The following is a 20,996-nucleotide window of genomic DNA, read 5'->3' as shown; positions in this document are numbered from 1 at the left end:
TCTGTGACAAAGCACCGTCCAGTCAGTTCTCATGGGAAGCACGCCTCCAGCTCTGGACTTCATTTGGCCTCCTCCTCACTAACACCTTGGATTCATAATGTTTCGTTTGGTTGAGATTTTCTAGTCGACTTCTTTGGGGTGTGCACAGTGGTGTGTACATCAAGGGCTGATATTTGGAGCAGAGTAGAGTAGATGTATCTTAGGAGAACTTTAGCATCACCTCCAAGGCTGAAATACCCTCCTTGTACCCTGTATCTGCAATGAGGAATAGCATATAATCTTCAATCCAGACACCTGGGTCTAGCTTCATATGCAAAAAATAGGCACATGGATGGGTATGGCATTAACCTTCATGTGCCACTTGTGACTAAGCTCCAGAGAGCTGGATTGAAGTCCTAGCTCTTTGGACAGCTCTCTGGCATATACTGAACCCTTAATTTCTCTATGATTTAATTTATTAATTTCTAGAACATAAAAACATGTAAAAAAATTGGGTATTCAGGTTGCTATTAGTATGCTAATGGTATTTGACCCTAAGCTCCTCATGAGATCAGGTGGTGCTGGGAGGGTCAAAGTCATAAAGGACAGAAGCTGACTGAACACAGAGAAATCCTGATGGCAACACCATTTGCTTATGGGCTGTCCTACAAGGTTATACCACATCAACTACTTCTCTGCAGTTGTTCATTTTCTGGCCAGTGGTGTTTAGAGCTGAGAGTTTGATTAGTGCCGTTCTTATGAACTTAGAGTGAAATCTCCCTGGGGAAAAGGATGAAGGAAATATGCCTGAACATAGGCAAAGTTGTGGTTCCCAACGTGTTGTTTCCGTACAAAAGCGTTCTTTCATTCTAATGAGAACAGAGGGCACCAAGAACCTTGTTTAGAAAAGATGCTCATGCACAGGTGTGCAGGTGCTGCAATGCTGAGGTCATCCTGGCCTCCAGAACCCAGGAAACTAGGACAACTTTAGGGGACTGTGGGGTGATGGGACAGGTCTTGGACTTCTTTGGGTTTTTTGAGCTTAGTAGCATTTAGCCAAATATGAATAACAGAATAAATATTTCCTTACTGTATTATGTCTTACTTCTTAAAAGTTTGTAAATAAGGCAGCTGGCATGCAGCACTCACAACTTAGTGGCACTCTGTCTGTGACGATGGGTTGCTAACATTTTTTCAATGAGGGCATCTAGTCTGTCCTTTGTATAGGAAAGTTGTATGAGATTTGGAATTTAAATGCCAGTGAAGTTTATATTTCTCAGCTAAAGAGCCGATATGTCTTTCTCTGGTTCTAAACTCTGCATGGATAAAAATAATTTTTCACTCATAGCATAATCTTTCCATTGATATTTTTAAATTCTACAGTACTCCCAAAGCTTATCATTGAATGAATTTTTCATAAAAAGATATCTTTGATCCAAGATGGCATTTTGATTAAATTGAAGCAAACAGTAATTTTATCACCACAGAAAACATTTATCTCATCCCTGTTCCCTTTTCTAATCATCCTCAAATCAAGAGACCATGCGATTTACAGTTAAAATTGCTATACATAATCTTCAATAAGATCACTAGCTAAACGTTAATTGAATTTTCAATTTATATTGGAAATCTTTTTCCATATGGCTATGCTATATACATTCTTGGCTAAGAAAGAATTTTAATTTGTACATAGGAAATCTATTTTGTTCAAACCCAGGACCATTCAAATCTTAAGCATATTGGCTGCTGGCGAAATTAGCTCAAGGAAGTGAAGTTCAAATTCCTAGACTACTTTTTGCTTAACTACCCAGAATCTTTCCCTTGATTGCGTCTTTCTCATCTGATAGCTTGAATTCAAGGAGGAGAAATCATTTTGAGCAAGCTGCAATGTACATAAATGAGGTACTCTTTCAAGATCCCATGATTTATTCTAAGTCAAGTGCAATTTGATTTATCACTACTCTCTTTTTATGTCTTTTCTGTGACCCCAATTTCCTTCATTAGCCCAGGAAATAAGAACTACAAAAGTAAAGTTCTGGCAAGTATTGCTATGTAGATGCTAGGAAAGGTTTTTAATCCAGCCATCTTTCCCCTGGATCCAATAGCATCTCCAGTCATCTTTCCCCTGGATCCAATAGCATCTCCAACCTTCTTTCTTCTGGATTCAATAGCATCCCCAGCCATCTTTCTTCTGGATTTAATAGCATCTCCAACCTTCTTTCTTCTGGATTCAATAGCATCTCCAGCCATCTTTCTTCTGGATTCAGTAGCATCTCCAGCCATCTTTCTTCTGGATTCAGTAGCATCTCCAGCCATCTTTCTTGTGGGTTCAATAGCATCTCCGATCATCTTTCTTCTGTGTTTAATAGCATCATTTTCTCACTGATAACTATTCCACCAGAGAAATCTCCATTCTAAAAAAGCTGCCCTGAGAGACTGTTTGTGGTAGACCTGGTAAGACTGAGCACCTTAAAGGCTGTAATAGTAGTAGTCACAGTCCTCATAATACCTCAGATATAGTTAAATGTTGATGGATTGAATTAAGGAATATATAAGAGTGATATCTATGATCCTTCCCAGATCATGACAGGCATTGATATATTTGATTAAATACAGAGACCCTTACAAATATGGTTTAAAGGCTTTATTGTGAGGTTTAAGGGAAAGTGCCCCCATCTCCCCAGACCCATTCCCCTTGATCATCACATGAATACTTCAGCCTGATAAATGCTGGGACGTTTCATTTCCCTTTATAAGGAAGTGATCCCTGATTTGGGTTGCTACTGTTTGTGCAAATCATCATAGATAATAAAATTCAAACCTCCCAAATCAGGGATGGCTGATTTATTCTTTTACTGCACCATAAGATTGGAAATAAAAGTCTAAGTGGGGGAGAAAGCATAGAAAATTAGATACAAGGAAATCCAAGAGTCTATCAAATATGCTAATGCTTATCAACTACTTATGTCTTCTAGTATCTATAGCAAGTGGTCGTGCTTTCCTGCCAAGGGGCCTTGAAAAGGCACACAGTGATAGAAAGCTAATCTTGTGGGATAGGCAGCAACAGCTTAATGTACTGCCTTACGAGGCAATCCATCTGAACCTTCCTAGGAGGATCCTTTGTCTTTTACATTGAGGCCTTCTCAATTATCTGTATTCACCAGGGAAATGGGAATTGAGCCAACGACCAGTAACACTTGCTTCATTTTCCTGCTTAATAAAGATGCCCTGAGTTATTATTTTGACAGCTTAAGACAGAAATGCAAGCACTTAAAGGTCAAATAAGTTGTAGACACTATCCAGGGAGTTCCTAGTCTACGAGCAAATCACATCTGTGAGTTCAGTGATTCCCGGCAGATGGAGTAGACTAATAAATAGACTCTCTAGAAACTGCCAAATAGGACAGTTTGCAAGCAGTCCTCACAAATAGGAAAATAGCAACACAGATAGTATTTGGATTTTGGAATGCCATAAATACCAAACTTTAAGAAAGTTAAAAGTCATTTGCACATATGCTTTCCGTAAATTGCATTTGTTTTTTTGGAACGAACAGTTAGAATCAAATAAGGCGGCTCTCAAACGACACTGAGTTGGAACTATTAAAGGTTAGTCATAGGTAACCTGGCATTTAGAACCTTTGCAAAAAATGTGGTTGTCACTGCTGTTAAAAAAAAAAGTAGGTGATGAGTACCTCATGATGTATTCTTGGTGATACTTGTAACACTCTGGGCGGCTTTGTTATGTGTTCCAAAAGGTTATGAAGGTCAAGGCAATCAGATGTTAAAGTGAATTCTTAAAAAAATAACCATCTTGAAATTCATGTTAGATAAAAGGTGGCAATTAACTCTTTCCTCACATGTGTCTATATTTGAATGATATCATTGATCCACATTAGGTGATTCCATGTTCTATCATTATTTGATTCAGTTGTGAATGCGATGGTAGGTACAAGCCATATTATGATTCGGTACTTCCTAAATACTGCTTCCTGCGAGAAGAGGCTTGGGATCATCGTTTTGTTTTACTCCCATAAGTAATCCAGCTATCTGGACTTCCAGGTGAACAAATATTAAGCTCCAAAAGGGTTGATTAACTTGTGCAAAAATGTACAGTCTTTCTTACTAGTGATTAAGCAAGCACATGAACTCAAACTCATGTGTGTCAGAATCTAGTCTCAATTCTTAAGCTTTTAAGTCAGTAGATCTCAATCTCGAGTATGCTGAAGGAGCCACTGGTGCAATCAAGTTAGAATGACTGAAGGGGAGCTCAAGGTTCCACGAGTGTCCGATCGCCCCTGGCATTTGAAAGCAAGTTGTGAGAAGACTACACTTGGGAAAACACTGCCATACTGTACTGCTTGTGGGTCCTCTAAGTAAGATGGTAGAGTTGGTTAATATGTATTTATTAGGAATTATAGCCAGGCATGGTGGCATGAATCTGAAATCTCAGCACCCTGGGAACCTGAGGCAAGAGGATCGCAAGGTCAAGCCCAGCCTAGCAATAGTTATTTAATGAGACCCTGTCTCAAAAATAAAGTAGGCTGGGGTTGTAACACAATGTGACAGCCCAGGTTCAATGCTCTGTACCACACACACACACACACACACACACACACACACACACACACAAAAAGAATTTGTTAGGGTCAGCTATTTAAACAAATGTACATCCTAAATCCATAATTGCCCTCCTCTGAATTCTACATTTAAAAGACAATTTCTTTGGGTCTAAAATCTATCAATACAGACTTGAAAGATATACAGATGCATAACAGCATACTTTTCCACATTCTCTTTCCAATACTATTAAAAATATTAAGATAAAAGGAAGATCCATAAACCAGACCTCGGTACACCAATCCCCATGTTGAAGACACTGGGTTTTTAGTGTGGTCTGGAAGGGGGAAGGGGCAGTGAAACAGGGCCCTCGGTTTTAATGCGGAGTTACGCAGCCCTGATTTGTTACCAGCTGCTTTCATGATTTCTCCGATTGGTCTCCAGTGGCCAAGTCTGATTCGACTCCTTTGCTCCCCCCCGCAACCTTGTGTTTTCAGTGAGATCTGGTTTTACTTAGACGAATTAAATGTCACTGTATTTGTTTCTGTGAATTGTTCCAACAAAAATTACAGCATCAATGTCTGACTTTAATGTCTGTAAGACTGTCTGCCTCTTTGTGCTATTTATAGCTGCCTTTTAAAAGGTCTAATAAATGCTTTTAGATTGCTGTTGGTTTGTTTTCCCTTTACAGAGCCTCAGACTTGGTACGTTTCAAAGTAGCAAAATGAAAATACCTGTTTTCTTTGTTTTCCCAAAACACATGCATGTCTATTGTAAAATTTTAGAATTAGAAATATGTAAGTAGAGGAAAAAGATGAATCCTACCAAGCCAAAAAGGTCACAGATAATATTTTGTTATATATCACTGTGTCATTTCCTTTGTTTAAATATGTTTAAATTTTTAAAAACTATACTATGCTCAAGCTATTATGTAGCTCAGCTTTCATTTGCATTAAGCAATTGGTTTAAAATTTTATTCTGCAATTTTTCCACTCCATCACTTTTGATGGTCACAGAGTAATTATATGATTATAGCATTAACTATAAACCAATCCCACATGTACTAAATGGTTAGCTTATAGCCAAATTTGGTCACTATAAATAGACCTCCAATATAGTCATGCCTTTGAGCCTATTCATGATAGTTCATTCTTTATTCTTCAGAATGAATTTGTACATGTGGAATTTCTGGACTGAAATGTATACCAAACGTATAGAATATTATCACATGTAGCTGAGTTTTAGAAATATTTATTTAGAAGTATTTTAATACTTAGTAAATATTAAATAGTTACATATTTATCCATTAAATATGTAGATACATGTATTTGAAAATGTCTTTAAAAAGACAGTTTAATAGTATGCACTGGCACTAAAGGAGCCACTTTGGTAATAATGCAATTATAGATTTTAAAATTTTAATTGAACACTTTTTAATACTGGGCCTAAAATTTTTAAATTCCAGATTATCCAGACAGCTGTGCAGCACAGTTGCCTGAAATTGTTATACTGAGATCTACAGTTACTACTAAAATAGCTTATAGATCAAAACCAACAATATGAGTACTTTTTTTAAAATCTATCTATAACCTGGTAACAATAGGACAGGAGAGGGAGAATAAATGGAAGGAATTCATGTCTGGCATTTGAAGAACTGTCAGACTTGATGGAGTACTGATTCTTTTACTAGGACTAAAATTTCCTTGAGAATACCTTTGATCTTTGTGGGCTTCAATTATTTATTCATTCATTTATTCCAAGTAAAATCTATAAACACCTAAATGCCACATATTTCATTAGCTGTGGTAGGTCTAGTGGCAGATTACATTTATGACCCCTTTCTCAGAGTTTATAATCTATCGCACAGTGTAACCAAAGAATCCTTCACACAATCATCAGTCTTCTGCATTAGGGCAAGATTTGGTCAAATTTCCTGTAAAGAACCAGAGAATGTAAGGTAATATTGAAGGTGGTAAATGTCTTAGGCTTTGTGCACCATGTGATGTCTGTTACAACCATTCAACTCTGCAGGTTTGAGTGACGTAGGAGAGGAAAGACATTCCCTTTACCCATTGAAGGTTCAATTAGTCTACAAAATAAACAGGTGATAGACACAGGATATCAAGAAAAAATATACAGATATATGCCTATATGCATATATATGCATTATGGGCACCAGGTCTCATAGAAAAGAAGAATGAATACTAAAAACAGTGAGATGTAATGGTTTATGCACCCTATTGATGGTGGCGTAGGAAGCATCTTAAGGAAATGTAAATGATTAAGGGACTAGTGAATAGTTCCACTGAAGAATAGGTGACCATTTGTGACAAAGTTTGTTGGGTGTGGTCTGGACCAACAATTTCCTTTCCTGTGATACAAGTTAATCTCTTGTGCTTGAGGAAATCTGGCAGGAAAGAATCAATGGCAATTGAATTAGTAGTTTTTGGAAGATCTGTCCATAGGCAGATAAAGGGAAGCCAAAGAAGCCCATCAGAATCCACTGTCTCCCAAGTTCCCTCATGTCAAAGTAGTCACCATAGAAAAGTGGCATATTTGGGGGTAGCAACTCCTGACCTCCTCCAGCAAAACATGTAAACCATGTACAATATAAAAACAGTGGCTGACTGTGTTCCAAGAAAACTTTATTTGCAGAACCAATTAATGACTCAGAGTGGGTTGTCAGGCTGTAGTTTTCTGAGTTCTGTGTTAGCAAAAGGAAGGTGCAGTGCCGAGCTCTCTGCATCACAGAACAGCAATTACAGTAGTGGAAGACACTTTAAACAGAAGGGCAGGGAGGTAAGAGTGTTGGCTCCCAATTAGGCAGTGTTAATGGGAAGACACCAGAGGGCTTGGGATTTGTTTATTTTGCAGTGCTAGAATCCAACTCATGACCTTACGAGTGCTAGGCAAGCACTCCACTGTTGAACTTTACCCTTAGCCTTGACACTGGCGAGTTTGAATGCTTTTATTTTTCAAAAAATAGAATAAACTGAAATAAGGGCAGAAATGGGAGACCTGATAGGAAGCTTTTGAAGTGGTGCACTGAAGACTGGTCCATTGAAAATGTGACAATTTTGACAGCTGGGAGTAGCAGTTAAATAAGTACTTTGGAGATGACATAATCTATGAGGACCAGCTGATAGTATGCATAATAGGATGTGATGTTTGTGTTAGACATCCCTCAAAGCTCCGTGTACTCAAAGGCTGTGCTTTTGAAGGATCCCTGAATCATGGGGGCACTATAGCTGAATGTGTTGGTAGGAGGTGGGCTCTGTTGGAAAGAAGTGGGTCACTAGGAGTGGGACCTGGAATTGTGCGTCTTCCTCCCGGACTTTTCTCTCTACTTCCTGAGTGCCATGATGTGAGCAGATTTCCTCCTCTGCACCTTGCTCCACCATGCTGTTTCCTGTGTGGAGTCTGCCACACATAGGCTAAACCTTCTAAAACTGTGAGCCGAAATGAACCTCTCCTCCTTTACGTTGGGGGTGCCAGGTTTTGTGTTTGAGGGACAAGAACATCACTTAAAGTACAGGCAGAAAGATCGATTAGTGCATACTTTTACATAGAGAAGGGATTTTAAAGTGTACATTAAATGGAATTTGGTCTAGGCTTCTGTTATGCAAGCAAACACATTGTCACTGGTTAACATAACGACACTTGAAAACATATCACAGGGCCTATGGCACTGAAGGAATTATGGACAAAGAGAACCTGATTCTGAAGTGGAAAGAAAGACAAAGCAAAATGAAAATATGTCATTAAGGACTGCCTGCTAAGAAGTTATGACCTGTGTCTTTCTCCTTGAATGCACAGGTATATGCACCATCTAACACTGGCCTCCTGACTCCTTATAGTTTCCTGAAATGATAGCATTTAACATCTTTGTGTCACTTCCTTAAAATTCAGCCAGTTTTGAGTGAGGAATTCTGATTGGTCACCCCTAGGATATAAGTATTTTTGATCCTGTTGCTGAAAAAAGAAATTCAGCTGTTAGAGGTGGCATCTGCTACATATAATGGAATCAGTCTTAGTGATTTATCTCTCCTTGCTGAGACAAAATAATTCTGACACAGAGAATTAAGGAAGGAAAGGTTTATTTAGATCACAGTTGGTAGAGATTTCAGTCCATAATCAGCTGGCTCCAAGGCAGGGTGGCATGGTGAGGGGCAACACCTCAAGGTGGCAGAAAGCAGCAAATACAACAAGGACAAAAGGGAGGGAAAGAACAAACTTCTTTTCCTCCCTTATGTTGTAAGCAGGCTACCACTCCCTGGTGGGGGAGGCGGTGTATGTAGCACTGACACTATCTCAGAGCCCTCCTCTTGCACAGGCTCAGGCTGTTTACAAAGTGAGGCCCCAGGCGCCCTGCTGAGTTGCTTAGTTGACCTTCTAAACTTCTCAAGTTGACACAAGGTAACAATCATTATAGCATCGTCCTATTCTAAGCACCTATTCTTTTGCCTCATTGTTGAGATCACTTTCTAGTTTACCTCCTCCTATCTTTGCTTCAGTTTTTACAACCAACTTGCTATTGGACAGTCTAAGAGACCTACACAAAAGTTATTGAGCAGTGGCCTCGGTGAAGGTGCTTCAATAGATTGCTCCATTCTTGGGAGTTTAAAGATCCAAAATTTTAATGTGATCCCTAAAGTCTTCATGTCTGGATCTCTTTGTAGACTCAACTCTCCCCTGCCTTAAGAATGCACATATTCAGTTCTTTATGCATGCCTTTCTGATTCTTTGAGTCACAGAGCCTTGGCAAAGGCCTATTCCTCTTCTTAGGAAAATTTTTCTTTCTCTTTTATTTAATAGTCAACTACATTTCATTTTTCATATCCTAGTTGTGGTATCTATCTCTCTCAGACTAGATAAGGTCCAATTATGAGAAGCTATCAGAGGAGGGATAGTTATTCTGGTTAAAGATTTAAAAAGGATTATAAAAAAGGGAGTTTCCAAGGTGCTAGCTGTTTCTTTCATACCACACCATTTATTCCTTGCAAAAATTTCTTCAGGGATAAGCCAACCATTTTTCCCGTGATCTCTAGAAATATAACGAGGCTTAAAGATATTTGTAAGATGATGATATTCTGCAGTAAAATGTGGTAGAACAATTACTAAAATTCCAGCCTTTTTTTCTCCACACTCATGCCTTTTATCATCTCTACTGTTAGATCTTATTGTGGAGCTTGATCTGCACCTCTTGGTAGCAGGAATTAATACATCAGGTTTAGAATGATCACTCTACATCAAAGAGGCAAGACATGGTCTAGAAGTCAGGCTGTTATATAACCAGGTGAAACCAGGTGACGGATTCGTGAAGCCTGAATTCAATTGTAAAACTCAGATAAATTCCTGTAATGCTATGTTCTTACAAGAACAGGTCTTAAAATTAGCTTAGAACAAGAGACACAGCAGCCAAATTACACCTATAAATAATGTGGGCCTTGACAACCAGATAGAGACTGTGTCTTAAACAAACAAAATTGGATAGAGAACCAGGTCTGAGCTGGAGCATTTTTTCCCTAGGGCGAGGCATGGAGAGCTTGCTCTCAATTTGCATGTTGGATCCTGGGCCAAACCTTCTCTGATGTCTGTGTGAAAAGGCAACCTTCCTCCTTGTGCCCTTCCCTTCCCCACAGTGGCACTTTACGTTGTTTTCTCCATGGTCATCATAACTATCACAGCTTATCTTCTGATTTCATGTTTATTGATGCGCAACTCTAGCATGCATACTCCACAACCAAAGGTGGGATTCTGTATTCCATGGTCTGGAGACAAGTGGGCCATAGGGAAAACTCTGTTGTTAAAAGTGCATCCAAAGGAAAAGAAGAAGGATCCAGGCATGGTGGCACACACAGGACCTTAATCCCAGTTAGTCAGGAGGAGAAAAATAAAAAATAAAAAGGATGGGCCTATAACTCAGTGGTAGAGTACTTGTCTAGCACAGATAAGACCCTGGGTTCAATCTGCAGAACCAACACACACAAAAAAGAACATAATTAGTAATAAATTCTTCAATAGGGGATTTAGAGGTCACTGGAGAAATTCTTTCTTTATGTGCAAAGAAACATTGATTATGTTGTTTAAAAATGTTACTAGTATGCTTGTGATATATAGTAATTACATTCATCTTGGAGGATGAATGTAATAATAACAGCAATTAAATATATAGTAATCAGTTATTACATTCATAGTAATTACATTCATCTTGGTATATATACATATGAGATATTGATCATTTTTTCCTGCTTCTCCCTCCTTTTTCTTCTTTCCCTGGATCCTCTTTGCATCTCCAAAGAGTCTACCTTCTTGCCTTGCCATCTGTTTTTTATTTTGCTGTTTAAATCATTTTTATTTTAAGTTTGTCATACTAGAGAAAACCAGGTGACAATTTACTTCCTGGGTCTGATATATTTTACTTACTGATGGATGTATTTTGAATTTATATTATTTAAAAGGACATGTTATATTATCCTAACATATATAACTTCACCAACGCAGGTCCATCTCAAGTATAGTGAGGCAACTTGGGCCAGCATCCAGTCCAGACAGGGAGGTGCAGGGTGGTTTTCAAGATAAGAACAAGAGAAACCATCTGAAGTATCTTATTTAAATATACACATAAAATTCAAAACAGACATTAAACATGATAATACCTTGTGCATTTCTTTAAACTGTTAACTTTGCCAAGGTTGTTGGTCTTATTTCAATTGGATTGGTTCTTCAAAATAAATAACAATATGAATCTTAAACTAAGTTGTGTATGTGTGTGTGTGTGTGTGTGTGTGTGTGTAGAATAAGTTATGTGCCATATTGGACAGTTATTAGAAAAGAAAGAAAGAAAGAAAGCCACCTAGTCTTTGGAGCTTTGGAGAATTAGGAGAGGACACAAAAGTGGTCCTAATAGCTTCCTGGTAGAATGCATTGGCATTATCCCTGAATTTAAATAGAAACATCTATTGGGAGCCATATTCTATGTACCCTAATGTCATGCCAATGGAAAACATTTTTGAGATGGTTAAACTGAGTCCCCACAGGTTTCATATTTATGCAATAATTACTGAGCAATTACTATGTGCTTGTGGCATTCAAACTTCACAATAACTAAGTGATATTCAGTATTATGGCCCTATATCATGCATCAGTACTTTGGGGCTCAGAGAAATGTAACTTATGCAAGATATTCAGGTAATTGAGAACAGGTCTGGAACTGGAGTCTATAATTTAGGGTTTGTCTTGGATACAAAAAGAAAGAAAAGAAAGAAAGAAAGAGAAAGAAAGAAAGAAAGAAAGAAAGAAAGAAAGAAAGAAAGAAGAAAAAGAAATTTTCTTTTTGACTATTTTTTATTAAGATAGTTATACTTTTAAGCTCCATTAAATGAAATTACAATTCATATTATTTTGCTATAATTTGTTTCTATCTTTGTTTGGCACTTAACAACCATATCTATTTATGTAACACAGTGTGATATTTCAATACCTTATATGATGCATAATGCTAAAGTTGATTTTGGTACATTTCTGACATTGATAACCCTGAGGAAGTGAAATCCTATTCTCCCAAATTCTATTTGTTAACAAACATAACAGCATGTCATGTGAGGTAGGACTTATAATTAGGGCATACTTGTCATTAAAGAAAAAACCAAGCTAGAAACAAGAGCTTAGGTTAATGCAATTAGCAGTGTTGTAATGGTGGTTTTCAACTCCCAGATTCAGCTCTCGAGCTATGTATTTGTTTATAACCTATATAACATCCTTTTCATAGTATATTGGTTCAGAACTCTGTTGATTCAGGAGAAGAAATTGTAAAGTTATATCGGGAAAGAGATAAGATCCATTCTTACTGAGACATTGGATTAGGGTCAAAATGTAAGGCTGGGAGGGAGAACAGAACAGAACCTAAAGAGAAGCAAAGCTGCAGATCATCCCAAGTCCTTCCCTGGAGAGGGCAGCAGCTGAGAAGGAAATGTGAGAATGTGATAGATTTATTAACAAGGGAGAAACTGTCTGAACCTGGGGAGTTGGGAGGAGGGGGTGTTGGAATAGTAGGGATGATATCTAGCAGGTTCTGGGTGAGATAAAAGGTTGGCACGGAATGGAGAACTCTAAGGGTATCTGTATATTTTATGAGAATTCCAGGCAAGGTGGGGCTTCCGCATAATTCCAATGCAAGACGTTGTGGAACAAGTTTTGAAAAAAATAGAAAAATACACTCACATTTTAGGTTTGGCCTAATTCAACACCTCTCTCCTTTTCTCCTCATGAATCAGAGCCCACCCCCATGCCACCTGGTTGCCTCTTCTCTTACTGTCCCTGTTCTTTACACCCCTTCCTTGTAACCACTCCTTCCACAAAGCCCCACCCAAGTCTGTCTGCAAAGACAATGACTTGTGTTAAGAATTAGGTCATCTCTTCTACTCTCTGCCCATCAGCTCTCACATTACCACCAAACTTTATCTTATCTAATAGCTGCCAAGAAAGTAACTTGATTACTGGTGATTCATGTGTTAACTATCTCAGCTTCTTTATGTATAAAAACAGTACGTGCTAACCTCCAAGGCCATACACATTAATATCACCATAAACAGCTCGGTCCATTTTTGTGGTACATCTCAAATTACACAAGGTAGGCAAATAGTAGTAGCATATTCATGTTAAGTAGATGCTTAAAACAAGATAGAAATTTGTTGATGGGATACAAGCTTATAAAGTCTAAGCAATTGTGTTGTAAACTCAAAGTGCCAATGAAAAGCTGCTTACTTCTGAAGAACCCTCTGCAGAAGCTAACTTTGAAAGCATAAGGAGACAGTTTCTGGGGAAGTGGAATAGTAAGCAACAACAACTCATTGTCTCTGAGATTTGGAATCCACATATTGGAAAATAACAACCTGAGTAATTAAAAAAAAAAAAAAAAAAAAAAAAAAGAGAGAGAGAGGAGAGTAGATCCTTCAGAACCAGAAAGGCTCTCACAGGAAAGTTAAAACCTACAGAGAAATTAAAGAGACAGGATACAATGAAGAAAAAGGAAGGGACAATGTGCACCTTGTCCCCAATTCCTGGCTTATGGCTTGTGATAAAGAGATACCTAATCCAGAGGGCCAGAGTGGAAGCATGGGATTCCAGACAGCTTCAGGGAGAATCACATCTTGGAAGGGGCCAGCAGGTGTGTAAGCTGCAACAGCTGGTGAGTGACTCCAGTCCAAGCACCTGCCCCATCCCCTGGAGAGAGGGTCCTTGGATGGATGCCATTCTAGAGAAGGGTTAATTCTTTGAATTGGGGACTCAGAGCAGCTGGGGCACCACTACATTTCAGGGCCCCCAGTGTTACATTCCCACAGTGACTGGGTGAAGGACAGGCATAGGACACAGTCAGGTCAGGGAGCTGCAGTCGTGTTGCAAGAGAGCCCCTAAGGTGTTTAAGCTAAAGGACACAGTCCCCACCCCCACAGCCAAAGGTCAGGTTCAACCTAAATTGCTTTGAATTGGAAAGCTGATTTTGGTGTTCGCTATCACCACTTTTAGATGATTTACTACATTCTGTTTGCCAGTATCTTCTTGAACATTTTCTCACTTATGTTCATTAAAGGGATTGGCCTGTAGTTGTCTTTTATGGCTGGGTCCCCTGCTCCTTTTGGAATCAGGGTAATGCTTGCTTCCAGGAATGACTTTGGGAATACTGCTTCATTTCTGATTTCATTTAAAAGTCTAAGGAGTATTGACATTAGATCTTCTATAAAGTTCTTACATAGTTTGGCAGTGTATCTGTCAGGACCTGGGCTTTTCTTGTTAGTTTTTTGTTACCTCAATTTCACTGACTGATACTGAATTATTCAGGAATTTTCTATCTTCTTGGTTCAGCTTTGCTAGTTCATGTGTATCTAGAAATTTATCCATTTTTTCTGAATTTTCCATTTTATTAGAGAAGAATTTCTACAAGTAGTTATCTTCTGAATTTTGGCTCAATGCATTGTGATTTTTGATTTTTCACTTTTAATTGCTTAGATTTGGTTCTTTCCTTTCCTTATTTTGGTAAGACTGGCTAAGAATTTACCTGTTTTGTTTATTCTTGCAAATAATCTACTCTTCAATTTATTGAATGTTTGCATTGATTTTTTTAGCCTCAATTGCATTAATTTCTGCTCTGATTTTGTCATTTCCTTCCTCATATTTCTCATGGGTTTGGATTGTTCTCATGTTTTGAGGATTTTGGGGTACATATTTAGTTTACTTATTTGAGCTCATTCTGTTTCTTTGATGTGGAATTCACTGCTGTAAGCTCTCCTCTTAGGAACTTCTTCCATTGTGTCCCATAGCTTCCAGTATGTTATACTGGCATTACCATTTGATTGGAGGAATTGTCTAATTTATTCTTTAATTTTACCTGTCACCCATTGATTATTCAAGACAGTATTATTTAATTTCCATGTGCTCTCGTAGTTTCTGTGGTGTCATATAACATTGATTTCTAGTTTCTTTGTGCTATGATCTGATAATATGCACATGATAATTCTGATTCTTTTGTTATGGGATACTATATGGTCTATCATGGAGAAAGTCCATATTCTATTGAAAACACTGCATATTCTGTTACTGGATAAAACACTCTGTAGATATCTATTAAATTAATTTGTTTGAACTTTGGTTCAACTCTGATATTTCTTTGCTGCTTTTGTCTAGTTGGTCTATCCATTTGTGGCAGTGGGATATTGAAGTCCTCCATTACAATTGTACTGGTACTTATCTGATTTTTTTTATGTGTGTTAGTATTTGTTTGAATTCGAGTATTCTGGTTTGGGAGCATACATGTTTATAATTGTTATGTCTTCCTACTGAATTTTTTTCTTTAACCAGTATGTAGTGACCTTTGTTGTCTCTCCTGATCAGTCTTGGCTGGAAATCCACTTTGTCTAAAACTGGAAAGTTGCAGCATTGGTGCCCTCATCCTAATCCTACCGCCTCTGCTGACCATATGCAGCATGGTTCTAGGCTCTGATTCTCTTCTTTATCTACCAGCATAAACTGGGACGTGTCTTGACTTGGATACTGCTCTGACATTGTAGGTTGCAGGATAAAACTGCACATTTGAAATCGCAGAGAATTTGTTTTTGTTCTGTTTGTTTTTGTTTTTGTGATTGTGTGCCTGCTTTTAGTTTAGTCTGGTTTAGTTTTGCTTTTTTTTCTTTCTCCTCTTTCTTCTTCACCAGTTTATTGGGACATGAAGAATTTTACTTTGTCCTTCTTCCTTGGTCCTTATCTATTTTTCTCGCTTCTTTTTTCTTCACTTTTTCCTTTTCTCCCTTTTCATTGTTCTCATTTTTCTCTTAATTTTACTCTCTATACAGTCTTTCTGCCTCCCTCTTTTTTATTTATCTTCTAATTTTTGCTGATTTTGATCTCACTAACTTTTTCCCTTTCAACTCTACGCATGGAATAAAGTAAGCCAGGGTGCCTCTGAGGGCTTTTATAAATGTCTGTACTTTAAACAAACCTTGAGGACATTCTGGGCATGTGTCTTGGTGACTAGGCCTTGTCTTTTACTGTAGCTCCATCTATAAAAGAATCCATGGAAAGAATCACTGTGTTTGTCCTTTTTCCTAATTTTGTCATGAATTATCCAGTAAAGCAGACTTTATCTGATTCAGTATTTAACTTTGCACTGAATATTCCATATTTTGTAATTATGCATGATCTTTCCATTCTCAGTTTAAAAGCAAAAGTTTTGAATCCAGTGGAAACAGTCACTGTCAATTTCTAGAGAGCAACGTACAAAACAGTAAATACAAAAGTAGGAAGCCTGAAAAAGGTTTTGTAATGGATTTAATGGTGGCAAAGTGATTAAGACATTAAGACAGTTTTAAAGGTGATTTTTCTTTTCTTTTCTTTCTTTCTTTTTTTTTTTTTTTTTTGGTACCAGGAACCAAACTCAGGACCTTGCACTTACCAGGCAAACGCTGTGCTACTGAACTATATCCCCAACCCCCTAAGGCTGATGTTTTGTCCTAAGATATACAAATGTGAAACATTGCAAGTTTATAAATTGAAAAGGACCACCATACACTTCTTTGTAAAGCAGAATACGATTAGTTTAGTGATGATCTGCCATTCAGATCAAAGACATTAATCTCTAAAAATGTGTATTATTTACATGACTGGAGATTCAGAGATTAGACAAATAAATTGTGTGAACCAACATAGTGTGAATGTTTATTTCTGGATAAATTGAAATGAATTGTCCTACTAATGAACCACGGCAGAAGCTGTGATCAGAAGAGGTGGGTTTGAGCAGAATTCTCATAGTTGGTAACTTTTAATCTCCGAAGCTGTTACTTTGTTGAGCAATACCTTTTCTATAAACTCAGATTTGCTTGGCTGTGACTTAATTGAAAATTTATCCATTGATTGGCCCCTTTGGGGAAAGCCTTTAAAAGCATCTTGTTTATAATAGTTGGTGGCACCACTAGTATTGACACTGTTGCCAACCGAATGCCATTTCAAATAAAAACTTTTCTCTTTTGGCAGTAGAAAAAAGCAGAATCACACAGTGGCTTCTGATTTATGAACTGTAGTTTCTAACTCAGCCTGGCATGATCTATATAGTTCCTTAAAAGGCACCGAGTTGGAAGCCTCTAACAAGAAAATTATCCTATCACTGAATCTGCTCTTTAATTAGAAATCATATGGTCCATTAATTATAATTCATCCCAGTCTCACACCTCCTAGGATCATGAACAAAATTTATGGAAATATTTTACATTGCAGTTTCCAATAAGTATTTGGCAGGCTCAGGTCATGTCCTGAAACTATACAACTGACCCCGAAAACACAGTTAAAGTGCTCATCAGGAAAGCTGTAACCACTCAGAATAGATGAAGTCCTCGGGTGGGTGAAGTAGCCAGTAAGCAGGCAGCTGGGCCGGGAAAAGTTCATCCACGCAGTACAGGATTTCTGGCTGTAAGCAGAGCCTATCCTTACAAAAGGTCCATTAAACAAAGAGTTTATTGTAAAGTGGGCCTGATCTCCAGAGACTGACAAAAATGGTTCTTTTTCACCAGGAGGGCCTTTACTCCTTCTGCTGTTATCCAGCAGGGGAGATGCCGGGTTAACAGTGATCATTTTCCCTAGCTGGTTCAAGGGATCTCAAGGACAGGAGTAGTTTTCATTCATGTTGCATTTTCTCTGCAGCAAAGGGGCAGAATCTTCTCAGAGAAGGTCTCTCCCTACATTCCCTGTCTTCCTTCTCACCCAGATCGAGTGTCTAAAATGCATATTCTAAAAATTAGCGAACCATTAAATGTGCTGCTGTTACTGCTCTCTTTTTTTACATGGAAGCAAGAAAAGGCAATGTTGATCTTTCATTTTTAAAGTGTACTTCTAGATTGAAGCTGGAGAATGCATTTGGTCTAGACCTGGGAAGAACAATATGCATGTTCTAGTTTGATCTTTCAAAGACTGGGTTTAGAGGGAGAAAAATTACTTTGCCTAACAAAGACTGTGAACACATCAGAAAACACTGAAGAACTGGAGAAAAAGGTCCAATTGTATTGCTGTATGTTCCCTTTAAGAGAGAAACAAGATTAGCAACTTTGGCAAATTTTAGGCTTCTATTCAGAAAGAAAGGGAAGAGCTGCCAGTGTCCAAAAAAAAAAAAAAAAAAATGACTGTTATTAAACAAAGACAGAAGCAACTGTACACCTTACTGAAAGTTTAGCTGTGAATGGTTTTAACTCCTCTGGGGTTAAGGAATACTTCTTATTTCTAATCACAAGTTAAGGTGGAGCTAGGGGAAAGTAGTATAATCAGGGGCAGATGCCCCTTGCTAGTTTTGTTCTGTCCTGGGAAATATGCAAAGAAGAAACCTGGGTGTAAGACAGCAGAAGCCACAGGTGCTACAGGTAAGGGATTTCTTATTTTAGGAACTGGCATGTAAATTCCAATACAAGCAAAGATAGAGACTCTTTATTGCATCTTTTCTAAAGAAAAATCATTTGATGTTGATAATTTGAAAGCTTATAGGGCTGATAGACAAACACATGGACTATATTTTGCATTTGTATACTGTGGATTGCTTTGTTTTCTAGATGGCCTCATGCAAAAGTATCTACAAAAGTAAAGCAAATATTTCCTATGTCAGGTCAAAAAATAGTAGGGAGACAGCATTTGCAATAATCATAGTTTTCAGTCAAGCCTTGTGCATATCAAAAAATGTTATTTTCTCTAATTGCATATTTTCTCCCTGTAATGATGCAGTTGAATTCTAAACAAATGAGAAATCAATACTGCATGTCTCTATGGTTCAAATGAAGTCTTGGTTATTGTACATGGCATAAAATTGCTCTGAATTTATCAAGCTGCTATAAAGGTAGAAATTGAAAACTAAAGTGTGTTACATTTTCTTTCTTTTTATTTTTAGGTTTTGACTGAAAACTCAAATTACTAACTAATACCACACCTAGCACTATTACTACTACAAAACTCACCTGAATGCCTTAAGAGCACAAGCAAAAATGAGCTATTACAGCAGCAATTACCGGATTGTGAATGTGGACCCCAAATATCCGGGCTACTCCCCAGAACGTATAATAGCTGAGAAGAGAAGAGCAAGAAGGCGTCTGCTCCACAAAGATGGCAGCTGTAATGTATACTTCAAGCACATTTTTGGGGAATGGGGGAGCTATGTGGTTGACATTTTCACCACTCTGGTGGACACCAAATGGCGCCATATGTTTGTGATATTTTCTTTGTCTTATATTCTCTCCTGGTTGATTTTTGGCTCCATCTTTTGGCTCATAGCCTTTTATCATGGAGATCTGTTAAGTGATCCAGATATCACACCCTGTGTGGACAATGTGCACTCATTCACAGCGGCATTTCTATTCTCCCTTGAGACCCAGACCACCATCGGGTATGGCTACCGCTGTGTCACTGAAGAGTGCTCTGTGGCAGTGCTCATGGTGATCCTGCAGTCCATCCTCAGCTGCATCATCAATACCTTCATCATCGGAGCAGCCTTGGCTAAAATGGCAACCGCACGCAAGAGAGCCCAGACCATTCGTTTCAGCTACTTTGCACTCATAGGCATGAGAGATGGGAAGCTTTGCCTTATGTGGCGCATTGGTGACTTCCGGCCAAACCATGTGGTAGAAGGAACCGTTAGAGCTCAGCTGCTTCGCTACACGGAAGACAGTGAGGGGCGAATGACAATGGCATTTAAAGACCTCAAATTGGTCAATGACCAGATTATTTTGGTGACACCAGTAACTATTGTTCATGAGATTGACCATGAGAGTCCTCTGTACGCCCTTGACCGAAAAGCAGTGGCCAAAGATAATTTTGAGATCTTGGTAACATTTATCTATACTGGTGATTCAACGGGGACATCTCACCAATCTCGAAGTTCCTATGTTCCCAGAGAGATTCTCTGGGGCCACAGGTTTAACGATGTCTTGGAAGTAAAGAGAAAGTATTACAAAGTTAACTGCTTACAGTTTGAGGGAAGCGTAGAAGTGTATGCCCCCTTCTGCAGTGCCAAGCAATTGGACTGGAAAGATCAGCAGCTTCACAATATGGAGAAAACATCACCAGCCCGAGAATCCTACACATCAGACACCAGCTCCAGGCGGAGGTCATTTAATGCAGTTGCTATCGTCAGTAGCTGTGAAAACCCTGAGGAGAATAGCACTTCTGTCACAGATGCATGTAAGGATCCACCTTATCAGAAAGCTTTCTTGACCTTAAATAGAATTTCTATGGAATCTCAAATGTAATCCCACATCAGGGGGGGCTAGCACTTGATCCCAGCCAATCACTTTAAGGGGAGTAGTTGAAAATATGCCTTTTAAAATTAATATACCTATGTTGTATGGTGATAGCAGTAAGCAGAGTAGGTTAAACTTGGTAAAGAATAATGTAAATTTTCCATTGTTTTGTATTATTCAATTTTTTTGCTAGCAAATTTTGTGTTGAAAATTCTATTAAGAAGTCTAATTGATTCAACCTCTTCTTTTATTAGCTTATACACTGGTGTCTTCAATTACAGATGTGGTGTTTAGTAATAAGGAGTAAATGCAAAATGCTGGAATTAAAAAAAATAAGACTGGTGAGCTAGGATAAATAATAGGTTTTAAAATCTATAAAAATTGAAAATAGAATGTGGGGGCTGGGGATTTAGCTCAGCGGCAAAGCGCTTGCCTGGCAAGCGCAAGGTCGTGAGTTCGGTTCCTGGTACCGGAGAAAAACCAAAAAAAAAAAAAATTTAAAAAAAAATAAAAAAGAAAATAGAATGTGGTTTCTTATAAAAAGCATCTAAGACATGCAAGGTATATGAACAGCACCATCACACCAAGCCATGAAACTGTGGCACCAATTGGTTGTCTGAGTCACTATGGTTGCCTCTTAAAGTTTCTTGATATTATTGAACGGAGGTAGTGGTTATAAAACTGATAATCCCACCAATTC

The 20,996-nt window shown here is 38.2% G+C and overlaps 1 protein-coding gene across 4 annotated transcripts in view; it reads left to right on the top strand.

The window, feature by feature from the left end:
* Kcnj16 (potassium channel, inwardly rectifying subfamily J, member 16) overlaps nt 1-20,735 on the top strand; it is a 58,120-nt gene extending 37,385 nt beyond the window's left edge. For 3 of the 4 annotated variants that reach the window (XM_005402101.2, XM_005402103.2, XM_005402102.2), the window contains exon 2: nt 18,952-20,735. In XM_005402101.2, the coding sequence (XP_005402158.1) occupies nt 19,046-20,305 (1,260 nt within the window). In that variant the 5' untranslated portion in view covers nt 18,952-19,045 and the 3' untranslated portion in view covers nt 20,306-20,735. Of the gene's footprint in view, nt 1-18,335; nt 18,434-18,951 lie in introns of those variants that run through there. The other variant, XM_013503245.1, reaches the window with a different exon arrangement.
* Nucleotides 20,736-20,996: the final 261 nt, after the last annotated feature.

This window comes from Chinchilla lanigera, unplaced genomic scaffold, assembly GCF_000276665.1.
Source record: "Chinchilla lanigera isolate Chin_1 unplaced genomic scaffold, ChiLan1.0 scaffold00077, whole genome shotgun sequence".
NCBI lineage: Eukaryota > Metazoa > Chordata > Mammalia > Rodentia > Chinchillidae > Chinchilla > Chinchilla lanigera.
This window is presented reverse-complemented; position numbering and strand designations above follow the sequence as displayed.